General features: G+C 30.3%; 1 protein-coding gene across 1 annotated transcript; it reads right to left on the reverse strand.

The window, feature by feature from the left end:
* Positions 1-1,830: 1,830 nt before the first annotated feature.
* Positions 1,831-8,151, reverse strand: LOC114743234 (cucumisin-like). The gene is made up of 10 exons (XM_028931428.1): positions 8,068-8,151; positions 7,764-7,858; positions 6,930-7,024; positions 6,593-6,827; positions 5,499-6,024; positions 5,116-5,219; positions 4,753-4,968; positions 4,095-4,206; positions 3,215-3,428; positions 1,831-2,556 (listed from the first exon to the last, which is right to left on the reverse strand). The coding sequence occupies exons 2-10, from the start codon at positions 7,841-7,843 to the stop codon at positions 1,985-1,987; spliced, it is 2,154 nt and encodes a 717-aa protein (XP_028787261.1). The 5' UTR covers positions 7,844-7,858; positions 8,068-8,151; the 3' UTR covers positions 1,831-1,984.
* Between the last annotated feature and the right edge of the window lie 12,826 nt (positions 8,152-20,977).

Below are 20,977 nucleotides of genomic sequence, written 5' to 3' on the forward strand. Positions count from 1 at the left end.
AAATGAATAGAACAAAAATATTAAAGTACAAATTAGAACGGATCACCCAAAACAAAAATTAGAAAGGGGTACACTTTTACAAGATAAAAGTAATTTCGTGACATGAATTTATAGAGTACGTATGTGCTATAAAACCACAAATGGGAAGCCGGTGGATCTCTACTACATTGCCGTGTAAGTCTTAGGAAGGTCCAATCATTTTATTGATATTATTTGATTTTGACCATATCACATAGGTGTACTTCAGCATCTACTATCTTATTAACAGATATATCCTGTGGTCATATTAGATGCAATATATAGCAGTCATGTTAGGAAACCAATTGTTTCTTATTAATTAAAGTGATATGTGGGTCACAGAAATATCAACTAAAACATACATACTTATGGTGGTGTCTCAGACATGTCTACTGTTAAATTTCATAAGTGTAAACACTATGTATATGAGAAAGGAAAAGGGAGACATTATGCCTATACGATCATGACAGAGCACCTGGTTAATCCATGAAGTGTGAGTGGTAGATGTTTGGTTTTATATCCACCCACGACGAATTAATATATATTTTATTGATAACAAATAATGCATTATAGTAGGAGGGGGGAGTAGCTTTTTTTTCCCTTCAAAAGAAGGGGACATTAGAGGGAAGAACCAAGAGAGAATAATATTTATTGAAGATGATATTAAAAAGTATAATTACTAAAAAAAGACTAAATACTAAAATATAAATTTAAAAATACTAAATTATGCTTAACTAAATCTCTTTTCTTTTCTTCCTCACCACTCATTTTCAATTTTAAATTCAAAACCTTAATTCAATTTAATTATTAAATCTCCAATTCCTCCCATCCCTCTACCATGGTTTGATTCCTTAAGATCATTAACAATTTCAGTGGTATTGTATAAACTTCACCAACTAATGCAGCAGCTCCAATTACATGCTTCTGGATAAAATATTAGGTTTGAGACTTCTCAACTTGATGTGATTGATAATATTTATAGAGATAATAATTGTGCATTCGATCAATTTTTTAAGTTCTATATCCTGAAAAGGATTCTCCCTTCTATTATCTTCTTTTGATATATTTACAGCATATCAGAGCTTGAATCCTAATGATTCATGGTTCATAAGTTTAAGAGACTTTCCTAAAGGAGAATATATTTTTTTTCTAGTGATATATGGGATAATTATATTTTTTTTTGGCAACATGGGATAATTACATATGTACATTAATTTCCCTAAAGGAGAACGTTTTTTAAAATGACGTTTATGGATTCAAAATGATTTTTTAAACCTCAGACTCAAATGACAGTTTATATATTTAAAAGGAATTTTTTAATGTGTAAAATTTCATTTTGAAATTTTTTTTAATAAAACCTAAAATTATTTTTTAAACAAACGGTAAAATTTCACTGGCATCAGTGAATTTCTCTAAAGTAACAAGCATTACTTACTTTATAGGATATATGGGTGTATTAATCAATTATTACCTCTGGTCCTAATTATAAGAGCCAGTTGACTAATTTGAGGAGATTAAGGAAGTAAGTTGAGTTAGTTATTTGTCCTAAATAGGCGTTGTCTTTCCTAAAATATCCTTGCTAATCAAGTATATTGACTAGAACTATAATTATTAGAAGGACTATCTTGGAAAAACTTGAGTAAATATGAGAGACAAAGTGGATTGGGGTTTTATATTTAGAACCAAAATAAAAGTCAAACAGGGTCTTATATTAATGACCAGAGGTAATATTATTGTATTTAATTATTGTTGAGGGAGTATGATGACTAGGAGTAATTTAAGGAAAAAAATGATAAATGTAGAAAATATGTCTTAGATTTAGAATCAAAACCAACTTTCTAATTAGATCTTTTATTATGAACTGGAGGATTAAATGTTTTATTCTTAGTGTCATTATTCTTACACATATATGGGATCATGAGAGTAGTTCCATTTCCCATATTAATTAATTAAAAGTCCTACCAAGCTAGGTATTTGCTTCTTCTCCCTCATGAGGATGGAAGGCAATTTGATCACTATACACCACAATAGGGCTCCTTACTTGGAAAGTGCCGTCATCCCAAATCAAAGAGGCAGAGAGTATATCCACATTGGCTATTCCCTCCACGGTAAGTTTGTATGACTTTTTCTGCCCCAATGATGTGAAGTGAAGAACTTTAGGCTTTACTTGAATAGTTAACGAGGGAGGGGCAATGATCTTAGCTTCATATTTGGATGTAGAGAATCCAACATTAGTCACAGTCCTATGAAAGGAACGTGGGAAAACCAACGACACATTAACTTGCAAGGCAAAGGATGGAAGATTCAAGTCCCCGCCATGTTTTTCTTTATCAAATTCTGCACAACTACTTCTGTGATTCCAAGTAATGGATCGAAGTTTTTTGTCGTCATAATGAGATTGGCGACACAGAAACTTCACATAATCAATTTCCTTAGCATCATAAACTAAGCCAGGATTCAGTGCCTTCACGGGGTTGATTTGCCCAGCTCCATATGCAAATTCTGCGTCCGGATTCATCGCAGCACTCAAAGGAGTAGCTACAGAATTACACAGCAATTATCAAAATTCATCATAAACACTTTGATACAGGACGAAGAAGGCAAAAGGAGGAAAAGAGAGAAACAAAAGAGAAAGAGAATGTGGGGACAAAAAGCAAGAAACAACTGAAAAAATTAGATCAACAAAGGAGAAGAGAAAGGTCGGCGGAGGGAGAAACTCAGTATACAATATTTTTCAGGTGTTTAGATATTTGTAAAAGTATTTTTTAAAAGTATTTTTTTGCAAATCAAAATAAATTTTTTCACATATTGACTTCATATACTATAAAATCACTTATAAAACTATTATCTGATTTCCATCCATACACCTCTTACAAAAAACTCAATCATTGACTTTTACAAAAACTAAAATGTTTCGTGGACTATATATAGCCTAGAGGGGGTTTTGAAAACATCATAATCAATTAAAAAAATAATAATCTGACAAAAATTGAGACAAAAATCTTCTTATATATTTATTTCGAACACTGTAAAATTATTTCTAAAAAGCTAATCCAAATATCTTCTCAACTCTAACTCCAAAGAATTGAGCAGAGAACTTTACGTGCTAGAATATTAAAGCTAAATGCAAATAACAATTAATGATAAAAGAAAACAATCAAATTAACATTAAAATCAAATATTCCCTGATTATTACCAGTTGTCATAAGAGCAGACTTGATTGCAGAAGGTGACCACTTAGGATGGAATGTTTTAACATAAACAGCGGAGGCAGTAACATGAGGGCAGGCCATGGAAGTGCCAAAAATGATATTAAAATGTCTGTTTCTGTTGTCACCTTTCACATTTGAGATGGGAGCTAGGGAAGACCATGCTGCTAAAATGTCCACTCCTGGAGCACTTATGTCCGGCTATAATGATTAAAGTAAAATTATATAACACAAAATGGTTCAACCATCAATTCATCCTTGTTATAATCAAACAAAAATTAACATGCAAGTGCCTATAATTTCACCTCAATTTTAATTAATGAAGTTCTTATAGTTTTTTTTATTGGATCCTTATAATTTTCTTAATTATAAGTATCGGTAGTTACGCTCATATAACTTGTTAATTTACAAGAGAAATAGTGTTAGTAGCTAGATAAGGATGTGGCTCTCACTCAGCACACACTCCGATCAATTTTGTCACATGAATCTAAATAAAATCAAAATAAACTAGATTGCATATTATATATAGATGCAAGAAGAAGATTATGAGAATAATAAAATTTTTATTTTTATATTAATAATAAAGAAATTTTATTCCATCATTTCTTAAAAACCTCTTTTTATTTTTATTTTGTGACAATTCACATGTCGTTTGGTCAACATGCATGCCAATCCTAATTAACAAGTTATGTGCATAGGAACTAACATCTATAATTAGGAAAACTATAAAGGTCCAATTGAAAAAAAAAAAAGTTACACGGACTTAATTAAAAATCAGGCAAAACTATAAGCACTGACGAATTAATTTACCCTGTAATTAATAAAACTTCAAAAGCAGAGGTTCTTTGAAAGATAAGATAATGACACCTTGAGTATATCAGGATTGATGGGATTAGGACCTCTGGATGAGAAGGATGCTACATATGGAGCGGATAAGTCCTTTTCAGTGCAAGTCCTTGATATAGTTGCCGTTAGATTCCTGATAATGACATGTACCATGTAGCGTATAAAAATATATTACTCCTCCGATCCTTAATATAAGACCCATTTAACTAATTTGATTAGATTAAGGAAGTTAGGTAAGTTGGTTAATTATAAGAAAAGTGACACATTTTTCCTAAAACACCATAATCATCTTTCTTAATACCCCATCTTCCTCTTCTATTTGATCATGATTGAGGAAGTATTTATAGGGGTAATTTAGAGAAAATTGATAAATATGAGAAATGGGTCTTATATTTAGGACCAAAATCAACTCAACAATTGGGTCCTATATTAAGGATCGGAGGAGTATTACAAAAAAAACAAGAAAATTAGTGATGAAATTTAATAACAAAATTTTAAAATTCTATCACAGAAAAGCTTGTTACTAATTGGTTAGCGACAAAATTTCATTGCTAAACTGATATAGCTATGAAATTCTGTCATTATTTTGCTGTTTTGTATAGTACAATATACGTAAGAGGTGAAAAGAAACCTACACAACACTTGCAATTAAAGGCCTTTGAGTTTGAGAATTGTATACCTAGAGGATTTCATGTAGGAGTGTATGCGTTTACCATCTTCAAAACTAATGTCAATTGCAGGAAGAGCAGATAAAACAGCATAATCTTTAGGAAATGGGCTTGTTTGTACAACACCAGCAGCTATGAATGCAACCTCATTATCTGCGAATTGATAATCACACATAACAATCTTTTCTTTCACCAATTCTCTGTCCAAAGAGCCTGGGAAGCAGTACCTGCGACACCATATCACCTTATTAATCGATAGCCCTATGTAATCAACAAAATAAAATACTACGTGCCATCTTAAATATAAAATCTAGCTTGTAGACTAGATCTCATGTTTAAGACCGAAGATAGTATTACATAATCAACATATGTACCTAGAAAAAGATGAATTAAATCCACCTCTGACATTGGGAGCGTCTGAAGCATGAATCAATGAATACTGTTTATCCTTGAGGTCAAACGTATTAATGGAGATTCCCTAAAATTGTAAAATGAAGAGATAAGAGCATATAATTAGGGAGCTAAAGTTGCCCTAGTAGTGCAAAACTACCTTTTCACAATAGTTAAAAGGGCCTTTTTACACCGGTTCTCCAACCGAGAACTGATACAGATACTGTCAGTGTAGAAACCGGTGTAGAAAAAGCTAATTACACTGGTCACTGCTAACCAGTATAGAAAAGATTAACCAAAAAAAAAAGTGTTCACATTTAAAAGTTTTCTTTTTTAATCAGAATGATTATGATTAAATACCACTTACGTCAAAAACCAAGCCATTGCCTAATTGAAGTTTGGTAGAGAACTTTCTGTCAATAGTGGTAGCAGCCACAGAAATCAACCAAGGAGCTAAGGTGCTCATTGTGTAACTCTCAGGACCATCGTTACCGGCAGAATTAGATGTTAATATGCCTCTTGCCATGGCATGAAAAGCTCCAATTGCAGTTGCATCTTCAAAATACTCAGCAGGGTTCCCTCCTCGAGCTCCCACAGAAAGGGAAATAATGTCAACACCATCAGAAATTGCTTCATCAAATGCAGCCAAGATGTCTGCGTCGTGGCATGTACCCCTGTTGCCCCAACACACCTTGTACACCGCAATTCGTGCCGACGGAACGCCGCCTCTCGCTGTGCCGGAACCCAAGCCTAGTAGACTGGCTGATCCAACTGAGTTTCCAGCAACTGTTGATGCAGTGTGTGTACCATGTCCATTTGTATCAATTGGACTTTTTATATCATCTTTATCAAATTCCATTGGACAGTTAAAATACTTCGCTCCTATTATTTTTCTGCGTATATATGCATGTATAAAATAAGAATCGTGCGAGTCTTCATCCAATATTATGCTACTTATCTACATGTAGAAATGTGTGTGCATGAATGGGAAGATACTGAAAACTGGATTGGTTATATAAATTGGTAGAAGCAGTTCAAATGTTAGGGGTTTAATTATGGTTGAACAAAGGTGAACTTAATCATGATTACATAATATAATATAATTAAAATATACTTACATGGAACCAAGAGTATTATTTAAATAAAAGAGACATTTATCCACAGATAAATGAAAAAGTTTACGGATAAACCGCACACAATTCAACAAAACAGAGCTAGTAAATAAAAACTATGACAAACTTCTACTTTTATAAATATTAAAAAAAAAAAAACTTCAAACAACATCGTTTCATGCTCAAGAAGATGAGGAGAAAGAATATAAAATCCAATCCGGTTGATATGTCCAAAACTCTTGACTGAACCAATTAAGATATTGGCTCACCAATTCATTGGTTTGACCGGCGTCCCACCCGGATTGGATTTTAATGCCATGGTGAAGAGATTATGAGGAGAGATATTAACTTGTTACAAGGGAAGTTGTGGCATGAGCCCTTCCATTTGGCAGGTGGAGGACCATATCCTTTGTCACTGAAGCTTTCAGATTTTGGCCAAATTCCTGAATCAAGAACACCCACAATTACGTCGCTCTCCAAATCACTTCTTTTCACTTTTTGGGAAAGACCAACGAAATCCCACGACCTTGTTGTATGGATTTTGTTCCTTCTGTTGGGGAAAACAGACACTACATTCTCCATTCCTGAGATCAAACATATATAAATTAAATGTTTAACAACAAAAGTTAGCTCTTAATTTTCAATTTATTTTGTGATGGATCATTTCAAGTTATTAATCTTTGTACCGGCCATTGTTTTGGCTTCTTCATCAGTTAACTTCATGACAAATCCATTGAAGCTCTTCCAATAGCTGTACAGTACTAATTCCGGTGCAAAATCGCTGCAAGACCAATCAGATAATTCCCATTCATTTTAAAAAGGTTAGTCTTATAGTTATAAGGATGATATACGCTAATTCTTTCTATCCACTTTTAAATTGGAAAAGTTTACCTTTTTTGAACTGACATTAATTTAATGGGAGAATTGCAATCAGATCCCAAAAAAAGAATTTAATTATTCTAAAGTCCCCAATGATAAGTAAGTAGCATAAACCAATTGTCATTTCCCACAATGAAAGTTGTTATTTCATGTTTTTTAGTTGTCAATGGACTTTAGGGTAATTAAATCCCTTCATTGGGACTTGATCGCAATTTCCCTTAATTTAAGTCATGCTTACAACAGAACACTTTACCATGAATCATTATTTAACATAATTTCCTAAATTTATACTCCTTGTTGTCCTAAAAGAGCAAGTTATTAGGTTTGTTTTGATTCGAAATATAAGATCTTAGTTGCTTTATAATTTTTTTTTTCAAACTATCCCTCTTGACCATGCATATCTAAAGAAAATTTTCCATCAAGCTGATGCAAATGATTGAAGGAGATATTTTAAGAAAATTAAACGTATTTTTTTTATAAATAACTAACTTAATTAATCTTTTTAAACTCTGTCAATTAACTATCTGATTCTACAAATAGGATCGGTGGCACGTTAATTAATTAACCATAAGGACTAGATGGAGTAGAACATATATACAAGTCGTCATAGCAATATAAGAGCAGAAGCTTCAGGTTGCAACCTGCCAAGGACGTTTTGAGCCATGGTGGCGTGTAGCAAAGGCAAGGATGAGGGGTTGATGCCCTTTGGATGATGACCCATGTACACGATATATGTCTGCATAATAAATAAGATGCAAGGAATAACAAATTCAATTGTTATATATAGAAGCCATAAAGTTGCAAGAAAATTCATTAATTAATAACAAAGGTGTGGAAAACAGAGTGATCTAATATATATATATAGAGAGAGAGAGAGGAGATTAAATGATGTTTATATATGTACGAGAGGGAACTTGTAAATGAAGAGTACGGTGGATTTCTTGCCTTTCGATCTGGTTTAGAATAACAGTGTTCAATGAGAACGGAGAAGAGAGGAAGAAGGAGGAATAGGCGGAGGAGAAAAGAGAGCAACATGTTTATAATTTGCTTTTGGAGATATTGATAATGTTCCATCTAAGTCATCCTTATATATAAGCCAGTCCACTGGCTACTACTATGCTCCTTTTTGTCACTATGGTAACAACCATTCATCAAAATTAAACTAATAAAAGACCGGATTTTCTTCACTAATTGTTATTGTTAGTATAAATCCAATCTAAGTATGTACTTTGATCAAAATATCAAGATATTTTCATTCATAATTGAGACAAAGTTGTCAACACATATATAACTGATATCATGAGGAGTGGAATGTTAGAGTATGTGAAGTGGGGCAATTAGTAATAGTATTTACCACTGGGAAAAAGTAGAAAAGGACCATGCATGCATGCCATCATTAATTATTACTACTTCTAATATTTAATATAAGAGCTAGTTGACAAATTTAAGTAGATTAAACAATTAGTTAAATTAGTTATTTATAATAAATAGGTGTTGCTTTTTCTAAAATACTTGTGCTAATCATGTGTATTAGTTAGAATTACCATTTAATAAAACCTTTAACAAGTGTAACTACTACAAGAACTACCTTTTGGGAAAAAAATGAATAAATATAAGAGATAAAATGGATTGAGGCATTATATTTAGAATCAAATTGAATATCAAACTAGCTCTTATGTTAAAAATCAAGCAATAGTATTACAAACATGAGGTTGAGACTAATTCCACTTTGATTTTTTCCTTCCCTTAATTTCCTTTGTCTTTTTTCCCCCTTTGTCTTATAGTCAGTCTCATGTCCCTTTTTTTTTTTTTTAATTATAGAACTGAATCATGCATTAACAAATATAAACCAAAGTATCATTTACAAGCGGGACGACATAACTAAAAGACACGGACTAGAAACAGCCAACCGAAAAGTAAACAAGTAACAAAGGAAAAGAACACAACGCGTGATAAAGTCAAAGGAGAAAAGTATTAGCCTCTATCGTCACTATCCATTTGATTCCTCTCAGATGGCTCCTGATCATAGATTCGGTAGTTTCCCACTAGAGCATGGGCCTGTTTAGCAAGCCAGTCCGCAATCGCTAACTCCTTACGTGAGGCATGGCTCAGGACCACTGTCCAGTCCCTACTCACAAGCTCCCTGGCTTCTTCAATAATGTCTCTGAATGAATGAGCTGGATCGCATCCCCTGTAAATTGAATTAACTGCCTCAGTGCAGTCAGAAAACAGACTCGAAGTCTCATGTCACTTCAAATAGCTTGTTCTGCCCCTCCACACACGCGTTTTTCTCCCCTCTCGCTTTTATCATGCACCATTTGCTTTCGCTTTTCCACTTTTCTCAAGGAAAGTTTAGTTAAAGCTAATTTTGTTTCATTAATAATAATATCTTGACATTTATGATTCCTTTAGACAATTGAAACCGATTCAAAAAAGCTAATGTTGTGTTTCACAATTTTATACTCCTCTTGTTCTTAATATATGACCTAATTATTGAATTGATTTTAGTTTTAAATATAAGATTTATTTATCATATTTATCATTTTTTCTTAAATTACCTCTATGGATCTCTCTCAACCATAATCAAGTAGAAGAGAGAGATTAAGGAAGATGATTATGGTGTTTTAAGAAAAATATGTCATATTTCTTATAATTAACTAACTTACCTAACTTCTTTAATCTAATCAAATTAATTAAATAGGTATCATATTAAAGACCAGAGGAGTATCTTAAAAAAAACTATCACATGTTTTTTATAAATAATTAAACTAATTTTTTTAGCCTCTCTGTAAATTAATTATTTGACTTTTATATTTAAGATAGCAGAAGATGAATCACGGTAAAAGCATTCCAAAAATGGTGGTGATTTTTTCCTTCCTTTAATTACCTTTGGCTTTTTCTCCCTTTATCTTATAGTCAGTCTCATGTCACTTCAAATGGCGTGTTCTGCCCCTCCACACACGCGTTTTTCTCCCTTCTCGCTTTCATCACGCACCATTTGCTTTTGCTCTTCCATTTTTCCCAAGGAAAGTTTAGTTAAAGCTCCTTTTGTTTCATTAATAATAATGTCTTGACATTTATGATTCCTTTAGACAATTGAAACTATATTGGATTCAAAAAAGCTAATGTTGTGTTTCACAATTTTATATTATCATAACTATTTTTAAAAAAATTATTAACAATATACATAGAAAAAAATTGCTCATAGATATTTGTTTGGAAAATTAATTGTTCATTGGCATCTGAAATATGGAAAAAGCATGAGTTTACGAAAACATATAACACTGAATTGAGGTATTATTAGGCAACTACTTCTCTAAATAGACATCTATGGGCAATTTTCCCTAAACTAAACTTAGTTCAATTTAATATATAAAAATAAATTTATTTGTTGTTATAGATTATTATTACTTATTCTATATTCAGTTAGACAAGTACTATTTCAATGAATAATGCCTTGCCATAGGCAAGAGTGGGTTTTTCTATTTTCATAAAAATTTAATAATAAGTCAATTAAGATCGATGATCTATGATGTTTAAAAGTGCAATGTTAAGAGTACATTTTGCGTTTGTTGAGAATCGATCATTATATTGCTTCTTTGGCCAACCAAGGAAACCCTTTAATAGAATTCAGATGGAGATCTGTTGTTTTATATCATTAACAATCATATATTTCTCCACAAAAATAAAATACCCAAACGTGATTATTCCAATTTTTTATACTTATATTTTTAATTTAATCAAACAATTGTTCAATTTATACTACTTTTGTCATGTTTTGAATTGATAAAAAAAATTTAGATTTCATATTGATAACTTCAATGTCATAAATTTGAAATATAAATTATCATTAGATATTTTCACTTAAACTATCATTTTATAAATCGAAAATCCCTGACGTTTTTTTTATTCAGTGGAACATCTCGTCTGGTGTTCTCAATTTTTTTTCACTTATTAATTACATCATGATATGTCAAGTGTTCTCTAGCTTCCATTCGAAACTTAAAGAGAAATCAACAATTAATGGCAACGTTCGTTTTCATCGTTGTCCATCATCTTCTTCATTTCTCCGTTATGGTTTCAGCACTACAGATTTGCGCGTAGTTAACGCTTAATACGACTTGATGGTTAAAAAGAAACAGTTAAATATGATGAGATATAATTAGAACAAAATAAACCATTACTTGATGGTCATTATATATACGAACTGTTAAGTAAGTTAAGTAAATACTTGACAGTTGTAGAGTAAATTGTCAAGTAATTTTTTTCATTTTAATTTTTTTTAAAAATTGTATAATTGTTATAAAAATGAGAGGGTTAGAGAGTAGAAAGAGGATATCAAGACAAGAATTGGGAGAGAAAACAAGGAGTATTTCTCATATACATATATGGGTACAAATGCCTTGTATGTGGCTTCTATTTATAGGCCCCAACCATAAAAGTCTAATCCAAGAGTTACAAAGAAATGAATAAGGGAATAATGACAATAAACATGAAAAACTCCTCTAAAGTCATTCATTGGGGGGTTATGGGTTTAAGACATTCAAAGATCAAGAATTCTATGAAGAATCCTAAGAGTTGGGGGTTATGGATATCCACATATATACAATATTTATAACACTCCCCCTTGGATGTCCATAACAAATATTGTGCCTCATTAAAACCTTACTAGGAAAAACCCAGTGGGACAAAAACCTAGTGAAGGAAAAAGATTACACAATATATATTAAGGTTGCCTCATTAAAAATCTCAACCAGGAAAACACTGTGGGACAAAACCTTGGTTAAGGAAAAGAGTACAACATGATCTTTGCTCCCCCTGTCAACAGCATAACTCTATATCATTTTATCATAATAAAATATACTAGTTTCTCAAGTCGTCCAATGCTTTTTCAAGCATATCTTCTTTTTAGTCGAACTATGCATAGTATATCATCATCAGCTTATATTGAAATGTATTCCTCTAACATATCTTCTAGATATGTGGAATTATCAATATATTCTTCACTTGCACTAAGAAAACTGCAAAGAAAGGTTATTCTAAAAAAGCACCATAATATATCTTGCATCAGCATGATTAATTTAATTTGAACAAAATGATACCATATAATAGTTTTATAGAACTATATATCCAATCTTAATTTCGTTATTTACATGCATACCTGCAGAAACTTATTTTTACCAATAAAATTATAACACGTAATATTGACAATATATGTAAATATTATTATAGAATAAATATATGGGACTTCTAGTCTATTTAGTTGAATATATTTTGCAGACAAAATTATCATAACAAAATCAATCATTTTGCAATCATTGATGCATTCAATAACTTGATTTATGGGTCAAGTAAGATAAAAATTATTTATTTTCTAATACATTTTTTTAAGCCAGATATGTATACTCAGATTATCTTATTCAACATAATATTTTAAATATTGGATGATTTTCTTCTATATAAATGCTTCTGGCATTTTAAATCCCTCAAGAATTCTCATGTAAACCTCATTATTTAGTGAGCCACATGCATAGGCTATAACGATATCTAACAGACGCATATTTCGTTTTGATATACTGCTAGACTAGTAATATATGCAAAAATTATTGCATCCACCATAAAATACTATGCCTAATCATAATCACTAGACCTTTATGAAATTCTTTATTTTCACAAAAATATTCATATGTCACATAATAACTTTGTATTTGATGTGTTTGGACTGCAGGTCCATAATTTTCACATATTAAAATAATAATTATATTTCCATTGCATCTTTTCTCTTTTCCTTTTGCTTTTGGCCAAATTTCTATTTTCATATAAGATCTCTTTAAAATCACGTGATATTGTTATCAAAAACGTTGTCGACAATTTTATCTTTTTGGTTCCATTTTTCCCCTTGTGACATAACTTATTGAGATCTCTTCATTACTTTTCAGGTACCTGAACCTCTTCTGGGGCTTTTTTTTTCAACTAGTTATGTCTCAGTACTCTTCTAGAGCACATGCCTCCTTAATATAACTTTTAAATTTCATGCTCCTTTTTTGTTCAATATAATTATATTGGAACCAATTCATCTCTCATGCTTCAGGCATGTCTCACTTTTATTTATACTAATTGGAGCATTTTCAGCTGGAATATGAGATTTAGTAATACTCACTTAGGTCAGTAATAGCATCTGACACATTTTGTAATATCTCATGGATGCATTCTTTGATGAACTTCTGGTTCATACTATCATATATCTGAGGATCTATACTTGATAATAATAATGCATTCTATATGTTATCTTTTCCAGCTACTCAATTTCTCCCCCTCATGTTGGGAAAATTTTGTCGAATGACAATCAATTAATCATGCATATGAGTCTCCTCAATTCATTTGCTTCTTTTAGAAACATCCCTTTTGTTTCTTTTAGATACAAACAAGAAGAAGGAGGTTCTTACCCAACATTCATTCCAATTTTTTATATCCATCTATATGTATATTGTGGTGGATCAATAGACATAAGCATTGCATATTCAAACTTTTGAGATGGAAAGTATTTGGCTCCTGACCAAAAGCCAATTTCATTGGGAGAATTTTATTGGTTTGATTTGCATAAATGTTGCAACATATCAAACTAAACAAGCCAACCCTGAGATGAAGATCTTGTTCTCAAAAGTGTTGATCTAGCCATTCATGGAGGCTAATAATTCTACCAGATTGTTATGTTAAGTAGACTTTTCAATTATTTTTCTAACAAATGCATGTTGATCACTGAAATTCTGGGAATTTTTCAATAGAAATTTTCTGGATCTCATAGTCTAGAACTTGTGCACTCAACATAATAATTACTTATATAATTTTGCAAACTTCAGGTTGCAAATTAATAATAATACATGTAACCATCTTATAGATGCATCTATCAAATTTATTAAATACTTGTATGGTTTACATGTTATTGGTATGGGCCCATATATCTGAATTTGATATATTTCCAGAAATGTAGAGATCCATTTTACATCATAACTAGTGATATCAATGCAATCAATTTCTCATTGAGAATAAGCAACATATGAATTCTTGGATCATATAATATGTTGGCTATTCATGAAGAATCTTCTGGTTCTTCAATGAATGTCGATACATAATTATCAATAATTTGTTACATCATATATATTACTTATGATAATCAAACAAGCCACCCCAACTATACATTAATTGGGTGAGTAAACTTCTGGTTTACTGCAACAAGTTTCAAGTAGAACTCTATCTAACATCAACTCACACTTGTATTTCAACAGTCTCCCCCTCAAGTGTGAGTCATAAAAACATGTTTTCCTTATTCATGTATTTCAAAAACAGTGACTAGCATATAATAGGCTAATAACCTCTATCACTTGGAAGTCCAAGTACTTTCTAGTTCATATATAATTATGGATTTTAATTCGATTAGGCTATTACTTTTCCGACTCTTTCGAAACCGAAGTTCTAATGTAGATCAATGGATCATTTTTTTTTTTACCATTAATTCTTTATCTCCCATAAAGGAAAATATGTATTAGTTCTTCAGAACTATATTCATATTTTTACACATAATTTTCAGAAACTAAGTAATTTAAGAAGAATAAGGAGACAAATTCATCTTAATAATATCGTAATACATAATAATAAATAGTTATAAGTATCATAAGTTTAACTTGTAATATATATAGAATTTACACATACTGCAAAGATGATTTTGTCTAACCAATCGAAATTAATATCAACTATAAATTTTCTCATAAAGTTAAATAAATTTCCATTTTCTCAATTCAAATGTGACATAAATATATGATTTTTGCTCTCAAATGTCACAGTAAAAACTAATTTAATTGTAGATATACAATTTTCTTTTATACTTTTTCAAAATGTATGAACTTAAAGAATTAAATAATGTTTGAATTAATCCAATAATCATAATTTTTTTTTAAACTATAATTATCATTTGCACATGCTTAATTTATTCTCATAAACAAACTCATATAATTAAAAAGAACACAAATATAGAATATCTTTTAAAATAAACTTTCTGAGAATAAAGTGTAAAATTGAACTTATTGTCAAAACTTCTTAACATTAATATATATTATTTATTTAATTTGTAATACTCAAAATATATCTTTTGAAAAATTACTTACACATTGTATGAATACTTAGCTTTTCTTTCTCAACTGATTTCTTGTTTAGTTAAATTCAAAACAATTTCAAATGCTCACAATAAAATTTATTGTCAATAAATCACAATAAATCATTCAAACTAAGATCATACAAATAGCATATAAATAAACAAAAATATGAACAATATATCATCTCTTTAATTTGCGCACAAATAGCACAATAAAGTACTAATATCATAATATGGCCATTTTTTTTGGCTATTCTGTTGATATGAAAAATAAATTATATTCACAATTCATATTCATAAATATGCAAGTAAATTGGCACAATAAATTAACATTTCAAAGTGACCAATACTACTCTTAATGTTTATCAATATCTTAATATCAAATACTTATAATAATATATTTCTACCAATCAATCACAAGAAATTTAAAATAATATTATATAACCTTTTGGATATAGCCTCTTGGGCTAATGATTATATTTTTCAACTTTGAACATATTTCTCTATAAGACATTACCTTGGGTATTATAACTACATTTTCATACTTTTCATAATATCTCTTGATCTTTTGATTTCATAACCAATTTTAACATTTACTTTCAATAAATTGGTACATATATTTGTCTATATGACTTCTGGTCATATTATGATATTTACTCATAATTGTTTTTGACTATAGAGGTATCAATATCTCCTCAATTATGGTTCAATAGCTAAAACCAAATATTATTGCCCTTTAATTATTAATTCCAACGGTACAATGTGAGCATGCTCTTTATCACTCTCATAGACATGTTCCTTACTTTCAGTAGCACATAATCAATTTATTCAAATATTAGTCTTCAGGACTATAGTAAAAATCTTTCAAATAAAGCTCTTTTATGCCATTTGATGTTTGAACTATTAGCCTTCAGGGCTTTGATACTTGTCACAATCTAGCCTTCAGGGCTTCAATACTTGTCACCATGTAGCTTTCAGGGCTTTGATATTTGTCACTATCAAATCGTCAAAGTGCTATAGATTTTTCTTGTCATTCCATTTAAAAGCATCCATATTGTTGTTTCACAAAAGAACAATTGCAAAAGTGATATGACTTCTGGTCATCTAATCACATATGGCTTCTAGCCATTTAATAAAATGAAATAAATTAAAAACATTAAAATTCATAATCAAATATAAATAACATTATATAATCACATATATATAATACTGCGATAAATATAAAATGACATAATATAAACCAAACAGATATATGTAAACAAACAATAGAACAAGAAGTATGGAAAAATAAATAAAATAAATAACACAATATCACAATGGGGAAATAATAAAATTAAAACGTATAAAAATAATAAATTAATAAATAACATAAAAGAACAACATAATATATAGCAAATATATAGAAAATTAAAATTAAACGTGATAATAAGATAAAAAGAATAATTGGGTAAGGAGAAGTTAGTAGAAAATATTATCATATACTATAAGAATATATTAATTTACAAAAGGCTCATACCTCAAATCTTCAGAGCAAACTCGTGCTGATAACGTGTTATAAAAATGAGAGGGTTAGAGAGTAGAAAGAGGATATCAAGACAAGAATTGGGAGAGAAAACAAGGAGTATTTCTCATATACATATATGGGTACAAATGCCTTGTATGTGGCTTCTATTTATAGGCCCCCAACCATAAAAGTCTAATCCAAGAGTTACAAAGAAATGAATAAGGGAATAATGACAATAAACATGAAAAACTCCTCTAAAGTCATTCATCGGGGGGTTATGGGTTTAAGACATTCAAAGATCAAGAATTCTATGAAGAATCCTAAGAGTTGGGGGTTATGGATATCCACATATATACAATATTTATAACAATAATAAGATATATTTTAAGATTGTCGTAAAGGAATGGTTAGGTGATTAGTTAATGTAATTGGAAGAATTATAATCAGGTTTCATGTAAGGGATTTAATTATCTTAAAGTCCATTGACAAGTAATAATAAACAATGACAAGTTTCAAAGTAAGAAATAACAATAGGTTCAAACTAATCACTTGTCATTGAGACTTTTTGATAATTAAATTTCTTTCTTAATACTTCTTAGTAATTCTCCCAACATAGTTGACCGCTCTGTTTGAAGAAATCGTCAAGCATAGTACACTTAGTTTGACATTTACTTCAATTTAATCATGCGTGGACTTTTGAAAACCTCTATCAGCAGCCTCTATCTCCATTATTTGACGTGAAGTGTTTATAAGTCTGTAGTAATAATCACTATGTACAAGGGTATTTTGAAAGTGAATCATAGCATCCTATATGAGCACTTGTTTTGGCAGACGCAGACATGCTTTGTGGTTTTTGCATTATTTAGAAGCATTTTCTTAGTATTAATTACTGAGTACTCAAATAATTTGCAGTGCAATTTTATCCTTAAAATATTTTCAGACCGCAAAACATGCCTGTGTCTACCAAAGGAATGCTCATGGGACGCTGTAATAATCCACTTTCAAAACATTGTGCCCGGGGGAGCAGGGAATGTGGACTTAAATATCTGATAGCATTAATTAATTTGTACTCTGCCTCATAAGAAAATATTTATTATAGTTTTGTAAGAAAAGTGGCTTAATAATATTTTTGTTGATATTTTAATGATTGAATAATCCTCCCTTGATCTTAAAATAATCTGCATGTAATTAATTTATATAACTTCAATTACAAAACTTTATAAGGAAATATAAAGATAGCTGGCGACGACTCGTTGTCATTGGGGTTCCATCATTATGATAAAGACTAGCGATATTGAGTAACACAGTTAAGTGGGGAACATGATCATTTCATATGAGTTTACGCTTTTAACATGACAAAAAAAAAAATTAAATACATGTTAAATACAAAATTACTATAATATAGTACTCCTCCAGTCCTTAATATAGGACCCAATTCTTGAGTTGGTTTTGGTCTTAAATATAAGACCCATTTCTCATATTTTTAAATTTTCTCTAAATTACCCCTATGGATACTCCCCCAACCATAATTAAATAGAAGAAGGAGAGGGGTTATTAAGAAAGATGATTATGGTGTTTTAGAAAAAATGTGTCACTTTTCTTATAATTAACTAATTTACCCAACTTCCTTAATCTAATCAAATTAGTTAAATGGGTCTTATATTAAGGACCGGAGGAGTATTATTATTTGTTCAATGAAATATATTAATCTTACATTTACTTTCCATTCTTCCTCTGATTTTTAGCCCCGTTTATGAACTCTTTTTTTTTTTTTAAGATTAAGTTAAAGAAATATAAAATTATGCAATTAGTCATTTTTTCTGCAGTTAACGCAATTATTAGAGCTTGAAATATTGGCTTTTGTTTTCCCATGGAAGTATGTGAACAAGAAAACGTGGACCGATTAAATTGGAACACAAGTTCTTGTCGGAATATTATCATGATGAGCATATAATTGATTGTCGGGTGATTGGGTCCCTCTAAGATAATAATGGTCGTAAACAGTATAAATATCTATCTTCACAAAAATAATCTATGATCAATACTTAATACCCCCTTTAGTCATTACTAATATAAGAAATAAATAACTAATTTGTGAATATTAAGAAAGTTAGTTAATACAAGATTCAGTTGACTAATTTGGAGAGATTAAGAAAATTACTAAATTACTTAATTATAGTATATGTTATATGATCTCTCTAAAATATTTATATGTATTATTAAATTATGTATCAATTTATAAGTGAGACAAATTAGTTTAAAAAATAATAAATATAAATATTTTAAAGTAATTTATTAACTTTTTTAACTTTTTTAAAATTAGTTAAGTGGGTTTTATATTAAGGACATTACCAAAGATAGTGATAAATAATTGTTTTTTTTAATAAAATATCCTTATTAATCATATGTGTTGAAACCACCTATTAATGGAAACTCAATCACCATAAGAGTACTTTGAGGCAAAATGCATATATATTAGAAACAAAGTAAATTAGGTCTTCTCACCAAAAAAAAAAAAAAAAAAAGTAAATTAGGTCTTATATTTAAAATCAAGTTGAATCTCCAACTAGCTGATAATAAGAACGCAGGGTCAATATCCGATTAAACAATAATAACGAATGCTGATGATAAATGTTTTGTCACAAAAGAAAAACTTGACGCAAACAACTGGAAAAATTGATCTCTGTCATTAGGGAGTAAACAAATGGCTCCAATTTCGTATTTTGTTGCAAAGATGACTCATAAGTGTATTTGTAAGTGGACTTTAGGATGTAAGGCTACTTCTCACAGCTCTACTGAGACTTCAGATTCTTAACTCTATGTTTGGTACAAAGAAATTGGGTGGAAGAAATTTTTTTAATGAACTCAATTTAAAAAAATTTAAGAAATAAGGTTAAAAACTTTTAATTAATTTTTTTATTTTATATCTTTTCTTTATTAAAATTTTATAACCCCATATCTCAAATTTTTCAAATTGAGCTTGTTAATTAAAACTTTTCCTCGTTCTCTCTCCTCCATTTTCCTTGTACCAAACGTATCCTAAATCAAGAAAACTTTTGAACACACAACGCATTAAACAATAGATTACTGCCTTATTGAGTGTATGTAAGTAAAAGATTTTCACTAATATTTGCCAGTTTGGATTAACAAGTCTTTAAATTATATCATATCATTAACAACAAAAAAGGAATTAGTCATGGAATTCTGTCGTTAGAGCATGTCATTAATCCATTGGTAATTCTGTCGAGAAAAAAATTATGATGGAAAATTGTTGCCGTCAAATTTTATCACTAATTCCATTAAAAAATGTTTTGCGAAATTTTTTTTCAATGACATTTATACAACAAAATACCAAATGTATCGTTGGACACAATTAGGCCCATTAGCCCAATAAAAGTACAAAAAAAGGCCAACATAGGATATATATATATATATATATATATGGAAATTTCAGCAGTAAATACTAGTTTATCCAAAGTAACCCCCTCTTAGCTCCCAAAATCAATTTCTGTAACATTATAATTTGATGTGTTTGTATTAGCTTTTTAAAAATAATTTTATGGGATTTGATATAAACATGTGAAAGAAGTTTTGTATTGACTTGCTTAAAAATACTTTTTAAGTGCGTTTTAAAATTTCTTCACATTTTGTTGCGCCATACAAAATTGATTTCTCATGTTCTAAAATCGATTTTGTACTCACAACTGACATTTCCTCATTCCGACCTTAATTAGGGGGTGTTTGGATTAAAACCAAACCATAGTTTTAGAAGTGATTTTATGGTATACGAAATAAATATGTGAAAGAGTTTATCTCGATTTGCGGAAAACTGTTTTTAAAAAAACACTTATGGGGGAATCCGAACACCCTATGGATCATTTTCATGGCACTTGACTTCTATATCTTCTCCATTCGTTGCCATCCTTTTCTTTAAACGACGTCGTTTGATCAGTGAAACAAAATCTGGACCATTTGTTTATAAAAATTGCATAGACGGTGATAAAAGGCAACTAATTTCAACGACACCGTTTTAAATATTCCATCTAGTCTGTCGAAGCTTTCACTCAATCTCAGCCATTCGTGTAATTTCTTATTAATTTTTAAATTTTTGACCTCTACTCTTTCGCGCGCTTTGTCCCTTGCTTCCTCCAACAACGCGGAAAAACGGAGTAACTGGTGGGATAACATTTCAGAGAAGAGGA

Source organism: Neltuma alba, unplaced genomic scaffold (genome assembly GCF_004799145.2).
Source record: "Neltuma alba isolate B1F8T4 unplaced genomic scaffold, ASM479914v2 tig00003986_pilon, whole genome shotgun sequence".
NCBI lineage: Eukaryota > Viridiplantae > Streptophyta > Magnoliopsida > Fabales > Fabaceae > Neltuma > Neltuma alba.